This window comes from Bufo gargarizans, unplaced genomic scaffold, assembly GCF_014858855.1.
Source record: "Bufo gargarizans isolate SCDJY-AF-19 unplaced genomic scaffold, ASM1485885v1 original_scaffold_1145_pilon, whole genome shotgun sequence".
Lineage (NCBI taxonomy): Eukaryota > Metazoa > Chordata > Amphibia > Anura > Bufonidae > Bufo > Bufo gargarizans.
The window spans coordinates 97,328-120,061 of NW_025334252.1; the positions used below are offsets into that span (position 1 = coordinate 97,328).

The window sequence follows — 22,734 nt, forward strand, 5'->3', positions numbered from 1 at the left end:
AAATCTTATACACTGAACTTGAAAACACAAGGGAACCTGTGGATAAAAGGAGCCTGCAGTGAACCAAAAGCCCGGCCCTAAATAGCATCCCTGTCATCAGTGGAGAAAGCTAAAGGACCTGTGATGATGTCATTACAGGTCCTGTACATCTAGTAAGGGAGCTGCACAAAGAATGGTTGAGTTAGTTCCCAGGTTAGATAGGAGCATCTGCAAGGACCCGTGATGGCATCATCTTCAGCATCACAGGTCCTGTACATCTCATGAAGGAACTGAACAGAGCATGGTGTAGTTCCATGGCACAATCAGATTTGCAATATCTCTTGTGAAAAGTTTATATGGATTAGCACAGATTATTGTTGGATGTACTAAAACTCCTATTTTGTACTCAAGTTAAAAGAGATGTTTATTCTTCTACCTCTGGCTTGGTTTCCTGACTCCTACAACACCATACGCTGGCCATTGTACTACTACACCTCCTGCCAGGCACCCATACAACCACCAACATTAAAGTCACCCCAAACTACCTTCAGGCAGGAGCCCCAACTACAGGGAATTCCTCAAGGGAAGAAAGGGTGCACTCTGCTCTCACTGCACCACCTGAGGGAAACCACTGTGACACATCATATAGTCAGAACCTCCCATGCTCCGCTTCAACTCTTCAAGGGATTTGAAAATAAATGTAATTGTGCTGTGGATCAATATTTCCCGCGATGTTGATGTCTCTGTGAGATTCTGTTGATCACATTTCTGTAATCACATTTATCTTTAGTTTTCAGTGCTTTTTCTACTAACCTTTGGTTTTCCTTATCTCTGCTATCAGGTAACAGGTTTCCTCCTTGATCAGATCCTCAGTACTCCTTTTGCCAAATCCGAAATCCCGTAAGGTAGAGAGAGAAAAGCGTCTGAGATCCCTCCACCTCCCAATATTTTTCGTAAATATAAGTCCTAAAAAAAAAAAATTGCTTTTTTTTTTTTTTTTCAATATTGGATCCTGGGGGAATTTCGTTTACATAACCATTTAAAAAATGTGAGTCCACTGATATACACTACGTGCAGAATTATTAGGCAAATGAGTATTTTGACCACATCATCCTCTTTATGCATGTTGTCTTACTCCAAGCTGTATAGGCTCGAAAGCCTACTACCAATTAAGCATATTAGGTGATGTGCATCTCTGTAATGAGAAGGGGTGTGGTCTAATGACATCAACACCCTATATCAGGTGTGCATAATTATTAGGCAACTTCCTTTCCTTTGGCAAAATGGGTTAAAAGAAGGACTTGACAGGCTCAGAAAAGTCAAAAATAGTGAGATATCTTGCAGAGGGATGCAGCACTCTTAAAATTGCAAAGATTCTGAAGCGTGATCAATCAAGCGTTTCATTCAAAATAGTCAACAGGGTCGCAAGAAGCGTGTGGAAAAACCAAGGCGCAAAATAACTGCCCATGAACTGAGAAAAGTCAAGCGTGCAGCTGCCAAGATGCCACTTGCCACCAGTTTGGCCATAATTCAGAGCTGCAACATCACTGGAGTGCCCAAAAACACAAGGTGTGCAATACTCAGAGACATGGCCAAGGTAAGAAAGGCTGAAAGACGACCACCACTGAACAAGACACACAAGCTGAAACGTCAAGACTGGGCCAAGAAATATCTCAAGACTGATTTTTCTAAGGTTTTATGGACTGATGAAATGAGAGTGAGTCTTGATGGCCCAGATGGCTGGATTGGTAAAGGGCAGAGAGCTCCAGTCCGACTCAGACGCCAGCAAGGTGGAGGTGGAGTACTGGTTTGTGCTGGTATCATCAAAGATGAGCTTGTGGGGCCTTTTTGGGTTGAGGATGGAGTCAAGCTCAACTCCCAGTCCTACTGCCAGTTTCTGGAAGACACCTTCTTCAAGCAGTGGTACAGGAAGAAGTCTGCAAGGTAAGAAAAACATGATTTTCATGCAGGACAATGCTCCATCACACGAGTCCAAGTACTCCCCAACGTGGCTGGCAAGAAAGGGTATAAAAGAAGAAAATCTAATGACATGGCCTCCTTGTTCACCTGATCTGAACCCCATTGAGAACCTGTGGTCCATCATCAAATGTGAGATTTACAAGGAGGGAAAACAGTACACCTCTCTGAACAGTGTCTGGGAGGCTGTGGTTGCTGCAGCACGCAATGTTGATGGTGAACAGATCAAAACACTGACAGAATCCATGGATGGCAGGCTTTTGAGTGTCCTTGCAAAGAAAGGTGGCTATATTGGTCACTGATTTGTTTTTGTTTTGTTTTTGAATGTCAGAAATGTATATTTGTGAATGTTGAGATGTTATATTGGTTTCACTGGTAAAAATAAATAATTGAAATGGGTATATATTTGTTTTTTGTTAAGTTGCCTAATAATTATGCACAGTTATAGTCACCTGCACACACAGATATCCCCCTAAAATAGCTAAAACTAAAAACAAACTAAAAACTACTTCCAAAAATATTCAGCTTTGATATTAATGAGTTTTTTGGGTTCATTGAGAACATGGTTGTTGTTCAATAATAAAATTAATCCTGAAAAATACAACTTGCCTAATAATTCTGCACTCCCTGTAGGTGCAGATTAAAAATGTTCGAATTTTTCAAAAATTTTATTCGCCAGGTCGCCAAAAAAATAAAATAAATTGGGTTGGATTCGAATATTATCAACGTGAATTTTGGAAAAAAACGGCTGCAGAGAGCCTTTATAGTGGTGTAGGGCACTGTGCCTTGCAGTAACACGCATAGGGAGTCTGCTTTGGTAGTGAAATAATACTGTGAGTCCGTATGACATGCAGATGACAGGCGCCGCTTTTAGAATCACTGCACACTTCACTTATTTGGGCAGTCACGGGGCCCAAACTGACCAAATAACCCAAGTATGAACTCAGCCTTACAGGTCGATGTTAGCGCCCGAGTGGAGAGGGTGTCAGCAGTAAGTTTGTGTTGCCATCACTGATTATTTTGCCCTTCCTCTGATCCATCAGAACTAGAGATGAACAAATTTTTTAAAAATTAGATTCAGCCGGTACGCCACATTTTTTGGAAAAATTTGGTTCGATCCGTATTTGTTCTAGGCAAATTATGTTAAAAAACGGCTATTTCCTGGCTGCAGAGACCCTTTATAGGGGTATAGAACACTGTGCCTTGCAGTAACATGCACAGGGAGTCTGCTGTGGTAGTGAAATAATACTGTGAGTCAGTATGACATGCAGATGACAGGCTTCGCTCTTAGAATCACTGCATACTTCACTTATTTGGGAAGTCACAGGGCCAAAACTGACTAAATAACTGAAGTATCAACTCAGCCTTACAGGAAGCTGTTAGCGTCAAGAAGCGCAGTCCTTTTACACCCTCTTTAGCTGATTCCACATCGATGTCTACAGAACCTGTTCTATTAAACGCTTATACAAGTAGAGCCCCCCCTGAGTGGAGAGGGTGTCAGCAGTAAGTTTGTATTGATGTCACTGATTAATTTGCCCTACCTCTGATCCGTCAAAACAATAACCCACAAAAAACAGATGCTGTCTGTCGAGCGTCCGCCTTCACTCGGCCAGCATTTGCTCAATAATCCATCAGTATTGCTAATGCCCAAAAAAAACAGGAGTGGATCTAAAACAGAGATGAGACGTGAACGGAATATTTGCTTGTCTTCTGTGTTTTGTACCCACTCCTGCTTTTTGCTACCAAATCACAAGCCAATTGTGATGGGACCATACAGGCCTTACAGCTGCTACACAGACAAGATCCATTGTGCGTCTCATTTTTCCTTCCTTCTGACAGATTAGAAGAAGTGTCAAATAAATGATGATGTGGTATATGGGGAGGAGCTCGTTTGCACTGGGTTCGTGCAGTGAGCGGATGGACACAAGGCGCAATTCACAACCCAGTTGAGGATACAAAGTATTTTTTATTATTTTTTGGTTAGCAAAGACGACGCATTTCGGGGTACGCAGACCCCTTTATCAAGTCTGTATCCTTGTCACCGTAGGCTAAATGGAGGTCACTCTTGTTGGAGATCCCTTTTTAGGCTACACGTGCAGAAGCGCTACCACAGGAGGACACTCATCGGCCGCATCGCTAAGCATACACCCCCTAAAAAGGGATCTCCAACAAGAGTGACCTCCATTTAGCCTACGGTGACAAGGATACAGACTTGATAAAGGGGTCTGCGTACCCCGAAACGCGTCGTCTTTGCTAACCAAAAAATAATAAAAAATACTTAGTATCCTCAACTGGGTTGTGAATTGCGCCTTGTGTCCATCCGCTCACTGCACGAACCCAGTGCAGACGAGCTCCCCCCCCATATACCACAATTCGCACCAAAGTGGCGGTTTGGCTCCCGCCCATGGTCAACTTGGACGATATTCGGCTGCACCAACCCATATCACCCCTACGATTTTACCTCCACCAGAATTGTACTACCAAAAGTACAACCAAACCAAGGTGAGTAGTAACCACTCACCCTGGCTAGGAGCAAATAACAACATATCTTGTCAACCACCACCTATGAGCGCCTTCTCCCCTTTTCTCTTTGGCCATTTAATCAAATAAATGATGATGTCAGCCAGGCCGAAAGCAAAAATAGTGGACCAGTCATGAAGTAAGGAGGGTGGAAAGAGCACGAGAAGTTCACAGAGTGGACCTACCATATGACATAGTGGTGAGGTGGAAGCAGCATAAGGAGACCACAGAGTGGCAAAATGACTGAGTCTGGAGGTGGCAGAAGTATGAGTAGGTCACAGAGTGGCACAATGACAGAGTGTGGAATTGGCGGCAGCATCAGGAGGAGGCCGCAGAGTGGCACAATGACATAGTCTGGAGGTGGCGGCAGCAGCAGCATCAGGCTAAGGCCACAGAGTGGCACAACGACTGTCACGGACAGTGTACAGGAAACAATGAAAAACAACATGCATAAATAACTCGCTGGATCCAAAAGCTAAGGAACAAAAGGGAGACCCCTGTAGAAGACCTGGCACTTTCCCTGGCTGCTCAGCCTATGCATAGATCCAAATGGTGGAGGTATGCATATCCACGTACCTTGACTATATAAGCCCTGAGCACCCTACAATAGTGAGGGGACACGACCACCGGCTCCCTACACCAGACACGGAGGGAGTCAGGGTCACCTGGGATCCAACAAACAGAAAATAACAGATAACAGTTAACACTTAACACTTAACTTAGTAGAGGAGAGGAGAACCAGCTTGGGCATGCACACATACTCCAGGAAGAAATATAAGCCGCCCAGAAAAGCTTTCTGGGGAAGAATTTAAAGGGAAGCCATTAGTCCAACACATAACAGCTGAGAGACTAACGAGAGGAGGAGCTGAATACCACAACACAGAAACTCAAGGGGGAGGTTCTGAAAAGCCTCTGTCAGAGCTTCTCAGCTGTCTGGTTGTGACAGTACCCCTCCCTCTACGAGTGGACTCCGGACACTCAGAACCCACCTTCTCAGGATGGGACCTATGGAAAGCCCTGATGAGACGAGAGGCCTTAATGTCCGTCACTGGGACCCACATCCTCTCCTCAGGACCATACCCCTCCCACTGAACAAGGTACTGAAGAGAACCGCGGACAAGACGAGAATCCACAATCCTAGAGACCTGAAATTCAAGATTCCCATCAACCATAATCGGAGGAGGAGGCAAAGGCGAGGGTACAATGGGTTGAACATAAGGTTTCAATAAGGACTTATGAAAAACATTATGGATCTTCCAAGTCTGAGGAAGATCAAGACGGTATGCAACAGGATTGATGACAGACAGGATTTTGTAAGGTCCAATAAACCTAGGACCCAACTTCCAGGAGGGAACCTTCAATTTGATATTCTTGGTAGACAACCACACCAGATCACCAACATTCAGGTCCGGACCAAGCACACGTCTCTTATCAGCCACACGCTTATATCTCTCACTCATGCTCTTTAGATTATCTTGAATCTTTTGCCAAATAGATGACAAAGACGAGGAGAACCTGTCCTCATCAGGTAAACCAGAAGACCCCTCTCCCGAGAAAGTCCCAAACTGTGGATGAAACCCATATGCACCAAAAAATGGTGACTTATCAGAGGACTCCTGACGATGGTTATTTAAAGCAAACTCAGCAAGGGACAAAAAAGAACACCAATCCTCTTGATTCTCCGCCACAAAACAACGCAGATATGTCTCCAGATTCTGATTGACGCGCTCTGTCTGGCCATTCGACTGCGGGTGGAAAGCAGAAGAGAATGACAACCGAACCCCCAAGCGAGAACAGAAAGCCTTCCAGAATCTGGAAACAAACTGCGTGCCCCTATCAGAGACTATGTCTGAAGGAATACCGTGCAATTTGACAATGTGATCAACAAATGCCTGCGCCAGCGTCTTAGCATTGGGCAAACCAGGAAAAGGGATGAAATGCACCATTTTGCTAAAACGGTCCACCACCACCAGAATCACAGTCTTCCCCGAGGAACGAGGCAGGTCCGTTATAAAGTCCATGGACAGATGTGTCCAAGGACGGGAAGGTATGGGTAAGGGAAGGAGAGGACCTGATGGCCGTGAATGAGGGACTTTGGCACGAGCGCAAGTCTCGCAGGCTGCCACAAAACCCTCAACCGACTTATGAAGCGCAGGCCACCAGAATCTCCGAGCGATGAGATCCAGTGTGGCTCTTACCCCCGGGTGCCCAGCAAGGACCGTATCGTGGTGTTCTTTAAAAATCTTGTGTCTTAAAGCGAGAGGCACAAACAACCTCCCAGGAGGACAAAGATCAGGAGCCTCTGACTGGGCTGCCTGCACCTCTGCCTCCAATTCAGGAAAAAGAGCAGAGACCACCACACCTTCAGCCAAAATGGGACCCGGGTCTTCAAAATTCCCGCCTCCCGGAAAACAACGTGACAGGGCATCTGCCTTCACATTCTTAACTCCAGGGCGGAACGTGACAACAAAATTAAACCTAGAAAAGAACAACGACCATCTGGCCTGTCTCGGGTTCAGACGCTTGGCTGACTCCAAGTAGGCCAGATTTTTATGGTCAGTAAATACGGTAATAGGGTGTCTGGCTCCCTCTAGCCAATGGCGCCATTCCTCAAAAGCCAACTTGATGGCCAACAATTCCCTATCTCCCACATCGTAATTTCTCTCTGCGGAGGAGAGTTTCTTCGAGAAAAAGGCACACGGTCGCCATTTGGCAGGAGAGGAACCCTGAGACAAGACCGCCCCCACACCCACCTCAGAAGCATCAACCTCAACTATGAAGGGTAAAGAAACATCAGGTTGCACCAAGATGGGAGCGGAAGCAAAACTCTCCTTGATATCAGAAAAAGCCTTACGCGCCTCTGCTGACCAAGAAGAAAAATCTACCCCCTTTCTGGTCATATCAGTGAGTGGGTTAACAATAGAAGAATAATTCAAAATGAACTTCCTGTAATAATTGGCAAAGCCCAAAAAACGCATCAGCGCCTTTTGATTCTCAGGAAGCTCCCACTCAAGCACAGCGCGGACCTTCTCGGGGTCCATGCGAAAACCAGAAGGGGAGAGAAGAAACCCCAGAAATTGAATTTCTGGAACCGCAAACACACATTTTTCCAGTTTCGCATATAATTTATTCTCCCGCAGGATGAGCAAGACCTGACGTAAATGTTCCTTATGAGTTTTGAAATCGGGAGAAAAAATCAAAATGTCATCCAAATACACCAATACAAATTTTCCCATCAAATGATAAAAAATGCTGTTCACGAAATGCTGAAAAACGGCTGGGGCATTCATCAAACCAAAAGGCATAACCAAATTTTCAAAATGGCCCTCAGGGGTATTGAAGGCCGTCTTCCATTCGTCCCCTTCTCTGACCCTGACCAGGTTGTATGCCCCTCTTAAATCTAATTTGGAAAAGACTTTAGCCCCAACAACCTGGTTAAATAGGTCCGGGATGAGAGGAAGCGGATAAGGGTCACGAATTGTGATATTGTTCAGCTCCCTGAAATCCAGACAAGGTCTTAAAGAACCATCTTTTTTCTTGACAAAGAAAAAACCAGCGGCAACAGGTGACTTCGAGGGTCGTATGTGTCCCTTTCTCAGACTCTCAGAGATATAAGCACGCATAGCGACCCTTTCAGGTTGGGAAAGATTGTATAAACGAGATTTAGGCAGCTTGGCGTCTGGGATGAGATTAATAGGGCAATCGTACTCCCTGTGCGGGGGCAAATCCTGAACTCCACTCTCAGAGAAGACATCCGAAAATTCAGAGAGAAAAGATGGTACAGTCTTAGTAGCAACCTCAGAAACAGATGTCATGAGGCAATTCTCTCTGCAAAAGTCACTCCAACCATTTATTTGCCTCGCTTGCCAATCAATGGTGGGGTTATGCTTAGTGAGCCAGGGCAGCCCCAACACCAGAGGGGTGGGTAAACCGCTAAGGACGAAACATGACACATCCTCAACATGAGCATCACTCACAATTAAACGGATATTGTGAACTATGTCCTTTAATGATTTTTGAGAAAGTGGAGCGGAGTCAACCCCAGCTGCATGGGCTCCTGCTCAGAAGGGGCTGACAGCGACTGAGACCCCTGCGCACAGAATGGGACCGCTGCACAGTCCTGGGGCCGAGTATGACAGGAAGGAGAGATCTCTCCTCTCTCTCTAAGACGCCTGTCAATACGAACGGCCTGAGACATAGCAGAGTCCAAAGAAATAGGCCTCTCATGAAAGGCAAATGCATCTTTCAATCCCTCTGAAAGACCATGGCAAAATTGACTTCGGAGTGCAGCATCATTCCAACCAGTATCAGCTGCCCATCTCCGAAATTCTGAGCAGTATATTTCTGCGGATTGTTTACCCTGGCATAAGAGACGTAGTCTAGACTCCGCCAGAGCAATACGATCCGGATCATATTATATCTGACCCAGGGCTAAAAAGAATTCCTCCACTGAACGGAGGGGCCGTGCCCCCTCCGGCAGCGAAAAGGCCCAGGACTGAGCGTTACCCCTGAGCAGCGATATAATGATCCCCACCCTCCGTTCCTCATCACCAGAAGAATGGGGAAGAAGGCGAAAATGGAGTTTGCAAGCCTCTCTAAAACGCACAAAATTCTCACTACCCCCGGAAAACGTATCCGGGAGCGAGATCTTAGGCTCAGAACAAACTCCATGAACGCCAGCTGAACCGGTCACTTGAAGCTGAGAACAAGTCCTGCGGAGATCAGCTACCTCCAATGAAAGACCCTGAAGGCGTTCAGCCAAAAGTGAAACCGGATCCATGCTTGAGACGGTTATGGCGGCTTATAATGTCACGGACAGTGTACAGGAAACAATGAAAAACAACATGCATAAATAACTCGCTGGATCCAAAAGCTAAGGAACAAAAAGGAGACCCCTGTAGAAGACCTGGCACTTTCCCTGGCTGCTCAGCCTATGCATAGATCCAAATGGTGGAGGTATGCATATCCACGTACCTTGACTATATAAGCCCTGAGCACCCTACAATAGTGAGGGGACACGACCACCGGCTCCCTACACCAGACACGGAGGGAGTCAGGGTCACCTGGGATCCAACAAACAGAAAATAACAGATAACAGTTAACACTTAAAACTTAACTTAGTAGAGGAGAGGAGAACCAGCTTGGGCATGCACACATACTCCAGGAAGAAATATAAGCCGCCCAGAAAAGCTTTCTGGGGAAGAATTTAAAGGGAAGCCATTAGTCCAACACATAACAGCTGAGAGACTAACGAGAGAAGGAGCTGAATACCACAACACAGAAACTCAAGGGGGAGGTTCTGAAAAGCCTCTGTCAGAGCTTCTCAGCTGTCTGGTTGTGACAACGACAGAGTGCGGAGGTGGCGGCAGCAGCATCATCAGGATAAGGCCACAGAGTGGCAAGGTGATATAGTGTGGATACGGCAGCAGCAGCATCAGCATACCACAGAGTGGCAAGGTGACATAGTGTGAATACGGCAGCAGCAGCATCAGGATACCACAGTGGAAAGGTGACATAGTGTGGAGATGGCAGCATCAGGATACCACAGAGTGTAAATGTGACATAGTGATGGCAGCAGCAGCATCAGGATACCATACAGTGACATAGTGTGGATAAGGCAGCAGCATCAGGATACCACAGAGTGGAAAGGTGACATAGTGTGGAGATGGAAGCAGCAGCATCAGGATACCACAGAATTGGAAGGTGACATAGTGTGGATATGGCAGCATCAGCATCAGGATACCATACAGTGGCAAGGTGACATACTGTGGATACGGCAGCATCAGGATACCATAGAGTGGAAAGGTGACATAGTGTGGAGATGACAGCAGCAGCTGCATTAGGAGACCACAGAGTGACCCGGTGACAGAGTGGGGAGGAGGGTGGCAATAACAGTACCCACTGACAAAGGTAGGTGAAAGAAGGAGCACTTGGCATCAGATGTGTGGCATCAGGCAGGTGCCAGCATCAAAGTAGTGGCTGAGGCAGGAAGCCAAAAGAAACTAGTCTTTTTTGTCAAAGTGTTGGTGTGGCACCATGGATGATCTAGTCTGATGCATCAGGAATTGGTGGGTGGAAATCCTGGCTTATCCATGCCTGATTTATCTTGACAAAGGTCAGTTTCTCCACATTTGGGTGGACAGACGAGTTCTCCTTGGGGTAACTATAGCCCCCGCAGCACTAAACACCTGCTCTAATGCCACACTACTGGCCGGCAGATCCTCAGTGTGGGGTGGCAGGGTGCTGTCCAAATATGCCACCACCTGCTGGTTCAGGTCCTGCTCCAGGTCTAGCTGCTGCTGCTGCTGGTGAAGAAAGCTACTCATCAGCGACTGTAGACTCAGGCTGCTGCTGATGGAGCTGGTCCTGCTCCTGCCTCCCCAACCCTCCCCAGCAGTCATGAAAGAAGCACAGTGCTCGGGTGCTCGAGTAGAACACCTTGGGATACTCGGGTGCTCTACAGAGCACTCGAGCACAATGGAAGTCAATGGGAGAACCAGATTATTAAGCCAGGCACCCCCTGCTCTAAAGAGGGGAGGGTGTCTGGTTCAAAGGTCAGAAATTGATGCAAGCTGAAATGGTTTGGGAACAGCGTGAGTAGGATGTCTAGATGCATCTTGGACTCCCAGATCGCTGGTTGAAACGATGTTGTCCGAGTAGTACTACACTTTTACAGACTGACAATAATACGCACAAAACAAAAGATAAAATCGATTTTAGAGGAAACATTTTAGGAAACATTCTTTCCTGTATATTTACTTGTATATAAAGTGCAAGTGCTGCCAAAAATTACAAGGAAGAGGCACTCAGATACAACCTGTATATCACATAAAGGAGGGCCTCATTCACATTGTGGTACAATTGTTCAGGTAGTGGGACTCCTACACTCATAAAGCCTATGCACTAAGTGAAAGGGCTGCCAAAAATTACGAGGAAACAGCACTACAATACACCCTTTATTACACATAAAGGAGGGCATCCTACACACCCTTGAAAAATTATGATTGATGGCCTGTTGGTGACACTCAAAAACTATTGGAGCAAGGGCCTGCTGATCTTACCATCTAAAACATTAGGGGTGAGGGTCTTCTGCTGATCTGACCCTCTAAAATATTAAGGGCGAGGGCCTGCTGCTGATCTTACCATCTAAACATTAGGAGCGAGGGCCTGCTGCTGATCTGACCATCTAAAACATTAGGAGTGAGGGTCTGCTGCTGAGCTGACCATCTAAAACATTAGGGATGAGGGTCTTCTGCTGAGCTGACCGTCTAAAACATTAGGGGCGAGGGCCTGCTGCCGAGCTGAGCATCTAAAACATTATGTGCGAGGGCCTGCTGGTGACCTTCTAAAACATTAGGATCGAGGGCAGCCTAATAAGCATGTTGATATGATGGAGGAGGAGGAGGACAAGAAAAGGGAGATTGAACCATATATCCTTTATAGTGGTGAAAGGGGTACATGGGAATACAGTGTATTCAATACACCATATAAGCCACATTTAGAGTGCCTTTATGTTCAGCCGCTTTTCTCTGGTGGAGTAGAGAAGTCAGGGGAAATCCAGGCCTTGTTCATTTTTATAAGAGTCAACCGGTCAGCATTTTCAGTTGACAGGCAGATGAGCTTAGCAGTTATTATGCCCTCAGCAGCACTAAATACACGCTCTGGCAAAACACTCTGGGCGGGGCAGGCCAGCCCAGCCCCTCCAAGGTGCCAGTTCATGCCACGTGTCCAGCTTGGACACCCAATAGTTGTAAAGCACAGAGGGATCACTGAGCACGCTGACACGGTCTGCTAAGTACTCCTTCACCATCTTCCAAAATTTTTCCCTCCTTGTGACACTAGGCCACACATCAGGTTGAGGGTGCTGGTGGGGTGTCATGAAACTGTCTAAGGCCTTGGAGAGTATTGCTCTGCCTCTGTTGGAACTGCTGTGTGTTCTCCTCATATCCCCTCCTCGGTTGGCCAAGGAACTACGTACTCTGCAGCCAGCGTTGTCAGCTGGAAATTTTTGGAGCGATTTTCTCCACAAGGACCTTCTGGTATTGCACCATTTTGTTTGTCCTCTCCACCACATGAATGAGAGATGAGAAGTTCTCTTTGTAGCGGGGGTCGATAAGGGTGAACAACCAGTAATCGGTGTTGGCCAAAATGCGTACAACGCGAGAGTCGCGGGAAAGGTAGCCTAACATAAAGTCAGCCATGTGTGACAGAGTCCCAACAGACAAGACTTCGCTGTCCTCATCAGGAGGATGACTCTCAATCTCCTCATCCTCTTTCTCCTCTTCTACCCATCCACGCTGAACAGATGGAATAAAACTTCCATGGGTACTACCCTCTGTAGCGGGCGAAACTGTCTCCAGCTCCTCATCCTCCTCCTCCTCATCAAATTTGCGCTGAGAAGACGAACTGTGGGTGGTCTGGCTATCACTCTGTGTATTGTCTTACCCAGGGCAGTTTCTAGAGAAATTTACCAACAGGGCGAACATCAAAAAAGCACCCCCCCACCCCATATTATATCCGGATCTCTGCCGTACCCCATTGTAGTTGATGGGGGGCGGCGGGCATTCAGTCTGCATCCAGCAGTGCCGGATCCAGTGAATTCTGGCAGGTTGTTCTTTGCTGGAACAGCCTGCCGGTATAACTAACCCAGTTGTGAAAGTAGCCTAACACAGTGTCACATACCTCTTACATCCAGTGACATCTCCTTTGATGTAGATGTTCTCTTTTTTATCTTTTCCATTCAGACCAGACCGCCATGATGATTTCTTTCAGCCATCTCTTCTCTCTGCAGAGTTTGGTGGACATCTTAGTTTCCTACTTTTCCATCATCCTCTCACCTTCTCAACATCCCATCATGCACCCCCAAAACTATACTGCAGAAACAGATAACCCCCCTGAAAATACTAGTTACACACAGATAGCGCCCCCTTCAATAATTATTGGAACACAATGCTCTAAAAAATAACTGCACCCTGCAAATAGTGTCCCTGACACTAATAGTGTAACCATATGTCCCCCAAAAATAACTGTGCTAAGGGCTCTTTCACACCTGCGTTCTTTTCCTCCGGCATAGAGTTCCATCGTCGGGGCTCTATGCCGGAAGAATCCTGATCAGTTTTATCCTAATGCATTCTGAATGGAGAGAAATCCGTTCAGGATGCATCAGGATGTCTTCAGTTCCGGACCGGAATGTTTTTTGGCCGGAGAAAATACCGCAGCATGCTGCGCTTTTTGCACCGGGCAAAAATCCTGAAGACTTGCCGCAAGGCCGGATCCGGAATTAATGCCCATTCAAAGGCATTGATCCGGATCCGGCCTTAAGCTAAACGTCGTTTCGGCGCATTGCCGGATCCGACGTTTAGCTTTTTCTGAATGGTTACCATGGCTGCCGGGACGCTAAAGTCCTGGCAGCCATGGTAAAGAGTAGTGGGGAGCCGGGGAGCAGCATACTTACCGTCCGTGCGGCTCCCGGGGTGCTCCAGAGTGACGTCAGGGCCCCCAAGCGCATGGATCACGTGATCGCATGGCACGTCATCCATGCGCATGGGGCGCTCTGACGTCATTCTGGAGCGCCCCGGGAGCCGCACGGACTGTAAGTATACCGCTCCCCCGCTCCCCACTACTATGGCAACCAGGACTTTAATAGCGTCCTGGCTGCCATAGTAACACTGAAAGCATTTTAAAGACGGATCCGTATTCAAATGCTTTCAGTTCACTTGCGTTTCTCCGGATCCGGCGTGTAATTCCGGCAAGTGGAGTACACGCCGGATCCGGACAACGCAAGTGTGAAAGAGGCCTAAGATGATACTGTGCCAAGGTGCCCCCACAGTAATAATGCTCCCCAAAATCCCTACAATAGTAATAATTCTGTGCCAGAGTGCACTTAGTAGTAATAATGCTCCTACAGTGCCCTTAACAGTTATTGTGTCCCAAAAGTATGGTAATAATGCTCCCATAGTCCCCCAGTTGTAATAAAGCCCACCATAATGCCCTTGGTAGTAATAATTATCTTGATAATGTGTGACAAAAAAAACATCTCTTAGTGCCCCCAATAGAGACAATGTCCCTAGAATGCTCTCATGTGTTCCAATGACCCGTACTGTGTGCCACTAGAAAAAACACTTAGTGCCCCCAGTTAAGCTTAGGTGCCCATAGTGCCCTTATAATTTGTGCCAGTATATAATACTCCTATATAGTAGATGCCCCATAGTGCTCCTCCCCCGTACCCATAGTCTTCTCCATAATGTGCCAGTATAAAATGCGACTATAGACTGCCCCACATAGATGCCCCCATAATGCTTCTCTCCCCCCTTCCCCATAGTGGCACCATAATAGGTGCCAGTATTAAATGCCCCTATATAATGCCCCCATAGTTCTCTTCTCCCCCACTTCTCCATAGTTCTCCCCCATAATGTGTGGCAGTAAATAGGGCCCCCAGTAAATACCCCCATAGTGCTCCTTTACCCCCCACTTCTCCATAGAGCCCCCATAATGAGTGCCAGTATATAGGGCCCCCAGTAGATGCCGCCATAGTGCTCCTTTCCCCCCCACTTCTCCATGGAAGCCCCCCAATAATGCGTGCCAGTACATAGGGCCCCCTGTAGATGCCCCCATAATGCTCTATCCCCTCCTCTCCATAGTGCCCCCCATATTGTGCCAGTATGTAGGGCCCCCATAGTGCCCCCTATAATTTGCCAGTATATAGGGCCCCCATAGTGCTTCCCCTCTTCTCCATATTGCCCCCATATTGTGCCAGTATATATTCTGGGGAGTATTGATGTTGAGGCACTTTATTCCTCTATTCCCCATGCAGCGGGTCTCAAAGCAGTAAGTTATTTCCTGAGTATGAGGGGCTGTCAGTTTTCTCGGCACAATGAATTTGTGCTGAGACTTCTTGAGTATCTTTTGACCCATAATTTTTTTCATTTTGGTAACAAGCTTTACCACCAGCTCAGGGGCACGGCGATGGGCTGTTCTTGTGCGCCGGCCTACGCCAACCTGCTCCTGGGCTGGTGGGAGGCAACCTGTGTTTTCTCTGAGGAGATGTCGTCGAGTACCGTGCCCATAGCTCTGTGGGCGCGTTACATCGACGACGTCTTTATCATCTGGAACGATTCTCAGTCATCATTCTCTAGTTTGGTATCCAAGCTTAATCAAAACAGTATAGGCCTTAGATTCACATTTGAATCTGACCCCAATAGTCTGTCCTTTCTTGATATTTCCATCTTCAGAAAGGGGTCCGATGAACTTTCGACAACCATTTTCAGAAAGCCTACCTCTACTAATTCAGTCCTACACTGGAGCAGTAGCCACCCCACCCCCCTCAAAAGGGGTATTCCATGTGGCCAGTATCTGCGTCTTAGGCGGAACTGCTCCGAGGGACCAGACTTCAAGAAAAAGGCGAACGACCTAAGGGTACGCTTTCTGAACAGGGGTTACCCGGACGATGTGCTTCAGCAGGCCTATCATAGAGCGGTCGACACGGCTAGGTCGGACCTCCTGGTACCTAAGGCTAAATCAGCCGGTGACCAGAAGATCCGACTTTTAGCCACTTTTGATGGCTGTGCCGATAGAATGCGTGGGATCCTGGGCAAACATTGGCCAATTTTAATGATGGACCCGGACATCAGGGACATCATTCACGACTACCCCCAAGTAACATTTCGAAGGGGTAGCAATTTAAAGGATCTCCTGGTACACAGCCATTTTACTCCACCATCCAGGCAGGGTACTTGGCTCGACCGCTTGCCTGTGGGTTGCTTCAGGTGCAGCGGCTGCGTAGCGTGTAAAATTATCCAAACAGGGAAATCTTTTTTTAGCTCTAACCTCAATAAGTCCTTTCCGATCAAAGACTTCATTAATTGCAAAACGCAAGGTGTGATTTATAAAATTACCTGCGAGTGCAATTTGGAGTACGTGGGCAAAACGAGGCGTGAACTACGCAGACGCCTAGGTGAGCACCTTGGCGACATTGCCAATCAGAGGGACACCGTTATCTCCAGACATGTCCATGATTGCCATCAGGGCAACCCTGGCTGTCTGAGAGCAATGGGAATCGAGAAGGTGGCGCATCCAATTCGTGGGGGTGATTGGGACCGTGTTTTACTCCAGAGAGAATCCCGCTGGATCTATATTTTAGGCACGGTCTCACCTACCGGCCTAAATGAACAGCTTAATTATAGCTGTTTTATTTAGACAATCTATACTGGTCCCCCCATTTTTGGACTTATTGATCTATATGGCCTCGATATATCCCTCATTTAACTTATTGTTATGCCATCTGCCTCCTCTCTGTCCTCCTAATTTTATTTGTATAGTTTTTTCCTCATTTTCCCTCCTTCTGTTTCTGGGTGTTCGTATACTGTCATCCTAGCCAGGATTCTTTTGATTATCATGTTTGCCTAAATGCCTTATTCATGTTTGCACAGCTACTTAACCTGTAGCTGCATTTTCCGGCGGTGTCAGGGAATAGCGTCCCGGTCGCCTGGCAACTGCCGTGTGGTCTCGTATAAACAAACGGGATCGGGCGCGGTGACGTAACCATGCTCACAGGCGTCTGCTGAAGAGACCTCCCCCCTCTGTGCGATCCGTTAAACCGCGCTGCTCCTTTTATTTTCTACAATTGTATCCAATCATCATGGGACCAAATTTTCTATATTATGTGTATTAAATGTTAAGTTTTAAACTGATCACTTACCGTATATTTTCAATTGATTCAGGTGGTCTCTACTAGATTATCTATATTGTTGTAATAATTGTCAGTATATAGGGCCCCCATAATTCTTCCCCTCTTCTCCATAGTGGCCCCCATAGTGCTTCCCCCTCTTCTCCATAGTTCCCCCATATATTTTGGCAGTATATAGGGCTCCCATAGTGCTTCCCCCTCTTCTCCATAGTGCCCCTCCATATTGTGCAAGTATATAGGGCCCCCACCCCCCTTCTTGCCACAGTATACTAAAAATAATAAAAACAATAAACACATATACTTACCTTATGCTGCTGTCAGCGATGCGATGCAGGCCTCTTCCGGTCTGTGTCCCGCGCTGTACGGCTCATGCGGCGCGATGACGTCATCGTGCCGCCTACACCGACCTCTGATAGGCTACAGGCACTAGGCCTGTAGCCTATCAGAGGAATGGGCAAGGGAGGCACCTCACCCTTGCCCCGCACTGTTCATCAGTATCGCTGTCTTGAGGACGGCGATACAGAAGAATATGGAGATGAGCGCTTCCACAATGGAAGCGCTCATATCCACTCATGCTGCCTCAGGACAGAAAGGGCCCCCTTCCGGCACTGGGCCCTGATGACGGCGCCCCCCTCTTCTGTCCTGAGTGATGCGCTCTGTGCAGTCGCACCCCTCGCCAGGCTGTAGAAACGGCATTACCACCTCTTCCACATGCAAAGCGTCTGCCTTAATTATAAGCAGCGAGCGTTTGAGTAGACACAGAAGTGGGATGGTTACGCTGATAATAGCGTTATCGACGCTCACCATCTGTGTTAATTCCTTAAAGTTGCGTAAAACCTCACAGAGGTCAGACATCAATGCCCACTCGTCGCTTGTGAATAGTGGAAGCTGACTGGAAAAGCGACGATCATATTGCAGATAGTATTCCACTAGAGAAGGGGGGTTTGCAGCCACTAACGTAGGTAGTGGCGGAAACCCTGATGGAAGTAGGGCCCGCAATCCTTGTCGTCGGTAGCACCTGTGCCATCCCAGGGTACGACTCGCTCCTGGCCTCCACAACGTTCACCCAGTGTGCCGTCAGGGATATGTAGCGTCCCTGGCCAAAAGCACTTATCCATGTGTCAGTCCTTAAGTGGATCTTCCCAATAACTGGTCAGGGCACGGGTGATGTTACGGGACACATGCTGGTGTAAGGCGCGGATGGCACACTGGAAAAATTTTTGGCGACTAGGGACAGAGTAACGCGAGACGGCCACCGCCATCAGGCTGCGGAAAGCCTCAGTGTCCACAAACCTAAATGGCCACATTTCCAGGGCCAGCAATTTGGAAAGGTGCGCATTTAGTGCTATGGCCTGTGGGTGGGTGGTTGGATATTTGTGCTTTCGTTCAAAGGCCTGGGGTATAGACATCTGTACGCTGCACTGGGACACAGAAGCAGATGTTCTTGCTGACTGGTTCTTGCGAAGGTCAGGTGCAGGGCAAGAGGCATCCGAGCCTTTGTCTTGGACAGGGGATTAGCCAGCACGTAACACAGGGGAAGAGGAGGTAGTGGTGTGAACCGCAGACACTGATTGTGGACCCAGGCATTCGGCCCACCTATTAGGGTGCTTTGATGCCATGTGGCGGATCATGCTGGTGGTGGTGAGGTTGCTAGTGTTCACGCCCCTGCTCATTTTGGTACAGCACAGGTTGCAAATGACTATTCTTTCATCGTCCACACTTTCCTCAAAAAAGAGCCAGACTGCGGAACACCTACCATTTGGCAAGGGAGATTGCCACAAGGGGGGGCTCCAGGGAACAGTTGCAGGCCTGTTTGGTGTGGCCTGCCTTCTCCCTTTTGCCACCCCACTGCCTCTTCCAGCCTGCAGCGGTGTTGCGGATCCCTCCCCCTCTATACTGCTGTCCAGGTTGGGTCAGTGACTTCATCGTTCACCACCTCCTCTTGCACTTCCTCACTCTGGTTATCCTCCTGACTTGTTGACCTAACAACAACCTCAGATATTGACAACTGTGTCTAATTCTCATCATGAACCTCTTGAGACACTAATTGCGATTGACTTATTGGCAACTGTGTCTCACCATCATCATCCACCTCGTGAAACACTAAATTGCCGTTCCCCACTGTCATCTTCTTGTGACTGTGGATGCTGAACAGTTTGGGAATCAGGTCACAATATCTCCTCATGTCCCTCTTCAAGCGGGCTTGTCGAGAGGCCCAAATGAAGAAATGATAATGAAAAGAGCTCCTCGGAATATCCGAGTGTGGGTTCACTTGTTTGCAATGACTTTCGATGGGGAGAGGAAGGAGTTTCAGGGTGAGGATTCTGTGGACTTTGAGAGTGGTGTCCTGCGCTGCCCTGCAAACTGGGACATGAAACTAGGTATCGTGGATGAGTGCTTTTTTTGTGCTCTGGCAGCAGGCACAGTTTCGCCGGGACCAGGGCCACGGCCTCTGCGTGAACCGTCAGCAGCACTGCCACTTCCCCATCCCTTACTGCTCGCCTTGCACATATTAAATGGTATATATGCTTGCAAGTATGTCACACGTACAGTAGCGCAGGTTTTGTAAGTGTATGCACAAATAAAGTACACAGAATGTCACAGATATTTTTAGGATGCACACGTGTTAAACAGGAGATGTAGCACAGATAATGTCGCTGTCTGCACCGTCTATGAAAAAAGTACACTGAAAGTCACAGATAATTTTGGGATTTTCAAACGTTATACAGGTTATACAATGTCGCTGTCACCAGCTGCTAATAAAAAATTACACTGAATGAATGTCACTGATATTTAGGATGCGCAAGCGTTATACAGGAGGTATAACGCAAGTAATGTCGCTGTCATCGGCGGCTAATAAAAAATTACACAGAATAAATGTCACTGATATTTAGGATGCGCAAACGTTATACAGGAGGTATAGCGTAAGTAATGTCGCTGTCACCAGCGGTTACTAAAAAATTACACTGAATGAATGTCACTGATATTTAGGATGCGCAAACGTTATACAGGAGATGTAGCGCTGGTACTTTCGCTGTCACCAGCAGACAAACAATAGCGCTGTATGTGACAGATATTTAGTTTGCGCAAATGTAAAATAAAAGATGTAGCAGAGATTGTGTCACTATCAGAAGCGGCACTAACAATTGCACGCAATTTAGCGCAGGTTGCCTTAATAATTATATTGCTGCCAGATACAACAATAGTCCTTAGGTCTCATGCACATGACCGTTGTTGTGTTCCGTTCCGCAAAATGGGGTTCCGTTGTTCCGTGATCCGTTTCCGTTTTTGTTTCCGTGTGTCTTCCTTTATTTTTGGAGGACCACCAGACATGAAGGAAAGTTAAAAAAAAGTCTAAGTCAAGTTTGCCATGCAAATGATAGGAAAAAAACGGACGCGGACGCAGATGACAATCTTGTGTGCCTCCGCGTTTTTTCATGGACCCATTGACTTGAGTGGGTCCGCGAACCGTTTTCAGTAAAAAAAAATAGGACAGGTGATATTTTTTTGACGGACTGGAACCATGGATCACGGACGTGGATGACAAACGGTGCATTAGCAGAGTTTTCAACGGACCCATTGAAAGTCAATAGGTCCGCAGAAAATCACGAAAAATTGAACAACGGATACGGAATGAAACAACAGTCGTGTGAATGAGGCCTTAAAATGAATTTTGGGTCTCAAACAAGTTTTTTCACTAAAATATTACTATTTCACTCCCTACACTATCTGCCCTTTATCAGCACAGCTCTCCCTGACTAAGGCTGAGCCGAACACATGTCATCGGGTACTATATGGCACTAGTGATGAGCTGCAGGGGCAATATTCGAATTCATGATATTTGGCGAATATTTGGGCGAATATATTCACAAATTCGAGAATTCGTTATCTCCAGTCATTAAGGAAATCGGCAATTGAAGAATTTGCATTACGAAAATTCGCAATCAACACTACTTCTAAAGTCATTGCAGCCTTCTCATTGGCCCACAAGCTAGAAGCAGGGAGGGATCATGTGTACTGATTAAAAAAAAATCTTGAATATTCAAAATTACGAATATATATCACTATATTCTAAATATTCGAATATTCATGATCAACACTATATAGCACCCGATGACGCTTTCTGGCCAGCCAATCACTGAAATGCCAGTAGCCAACATGGCTACGGCATTACAGTGAGTGCCAGTACCTCCACTCAGTAAACGTGCGGGGAGGAGACTCGAGGATGCTCGAGTAAAATTAGCGTTCAGCAAAGCATGCTCACCCAATACTAGTAGCAGCCATTTTAGGAAAAAATGCGATTTGTTACCACAAATAGTGAGGAAATTCGGCTTCGGTGCAAATCAAATTTTTCCTGAAATTCGGATTGAATTCCACTTTGTCAGCTTTAATTCGCTCATCTCTAGTATAGATATATACACTGAACAAAAATATAAACGCAACACTTTCGGTTTTGCTCCCATTTTGCATGAGCTGAACTCAAGGATCTGAAACATTTTCTGCATACACAAAAGACCCATTACTCTCAAATATTGTTCTCAAATCTGTCTAAATCTGTGTTAGGCTACTTTCACACTCGCGTTTTGTGCGGATCCGTCTGCATCCTTTCTCAATGGATCCCTTTGTATTATCTTTAACACCATTGAAATTATCTTTAACACCATTGAAATCAATCTAGAACGGATCTGTACACAATTCCTGGAAGCTGAAAACATCCCAGTTCTTGCATGGCCAGCATACTCACCGGACATGTCACCCATTGAGCATGTTTGGGATGCTCTGGATCGGCGTATACGACAGAGTATTCCAGTTCCTGACAATATTCTGCAACTTTGCACAGGTATTGAAGAGGAGTGGACCATCATCCCACAGGCCACAATCAACAACCTGATCAACTCTATGCCACGGAGATGTGTTGCACTGCATAAGGAAAATGGTGACCACACCAGATACTGACTGGTTTTCTGAGCCCCCCCCCCCATCAGTAAGTCAAAACTATGCACAATTCAGAGTGGCCTTTTATTGTGGGCAGTCTAAGGCACACCTCTGCAATATTCATGCTGTCTAATCAGCACCTTGATATGCCACACCTGTGAGGTGGGATAGATTTTCTCGGCAAAGAAGAAGTGCTCACTAACACAGATTTACACAGGGTTTACTAATAAGACATGAAAGGGGTTTGTAGATGGTATCTCCGCATCCTTAACAACCTGCACTATAAAAACACCACATTATCTATCCCAGGGATGCCCAACCTGCGGCCCTCCATATGTTTCAAAACTACGACTCCTAGCATGCGTGAACAGCCTACAGCTATTAGGGCATGCTGGGAGTTGTAGTTTTGCAACAGCTCAAGGGCCGCAGGTGGAGCATCCCTGCTCTATCCCATAGGGTGAGCTAGTAAAAAAAAAAGTCATATGTACCCCAAACTGAGTCAATGAAAATGATAACTCATCCTACAAAAAACAAGCCATCACACAGCTCTGTCAACCCCAAAAAAAAATTATGGCTCTCTAAAAATGGTGACAAAAACATTGTGGGTCCTTTATCAACCTGAAATATTCCTAAATTAG

At 46.7% G+C, this 22,734-nt stretch overlaps 1 protein-coding gene across 1 annotated transcript in view; it reads right to left on the bottom strand.

The window, feature by feature from the left end:
• The window catches only part of LOC122923004 (cytochrome P450 2G1-like), a 52,292-nt gene that overhangs the window by 14,333 nt on the left and 15,225 nt on the right, over positions 1-22,734 (bottom strand). The window contains exon 3 of the mRNA XM_044273793.1: positions 793-945. Coding sequence (XP_044129728.1) covers positions 793-945 — 153 coding nt within the window. The remainder of the gene's footprint in view (positions 1-792; positions 946-22,734) is intronic.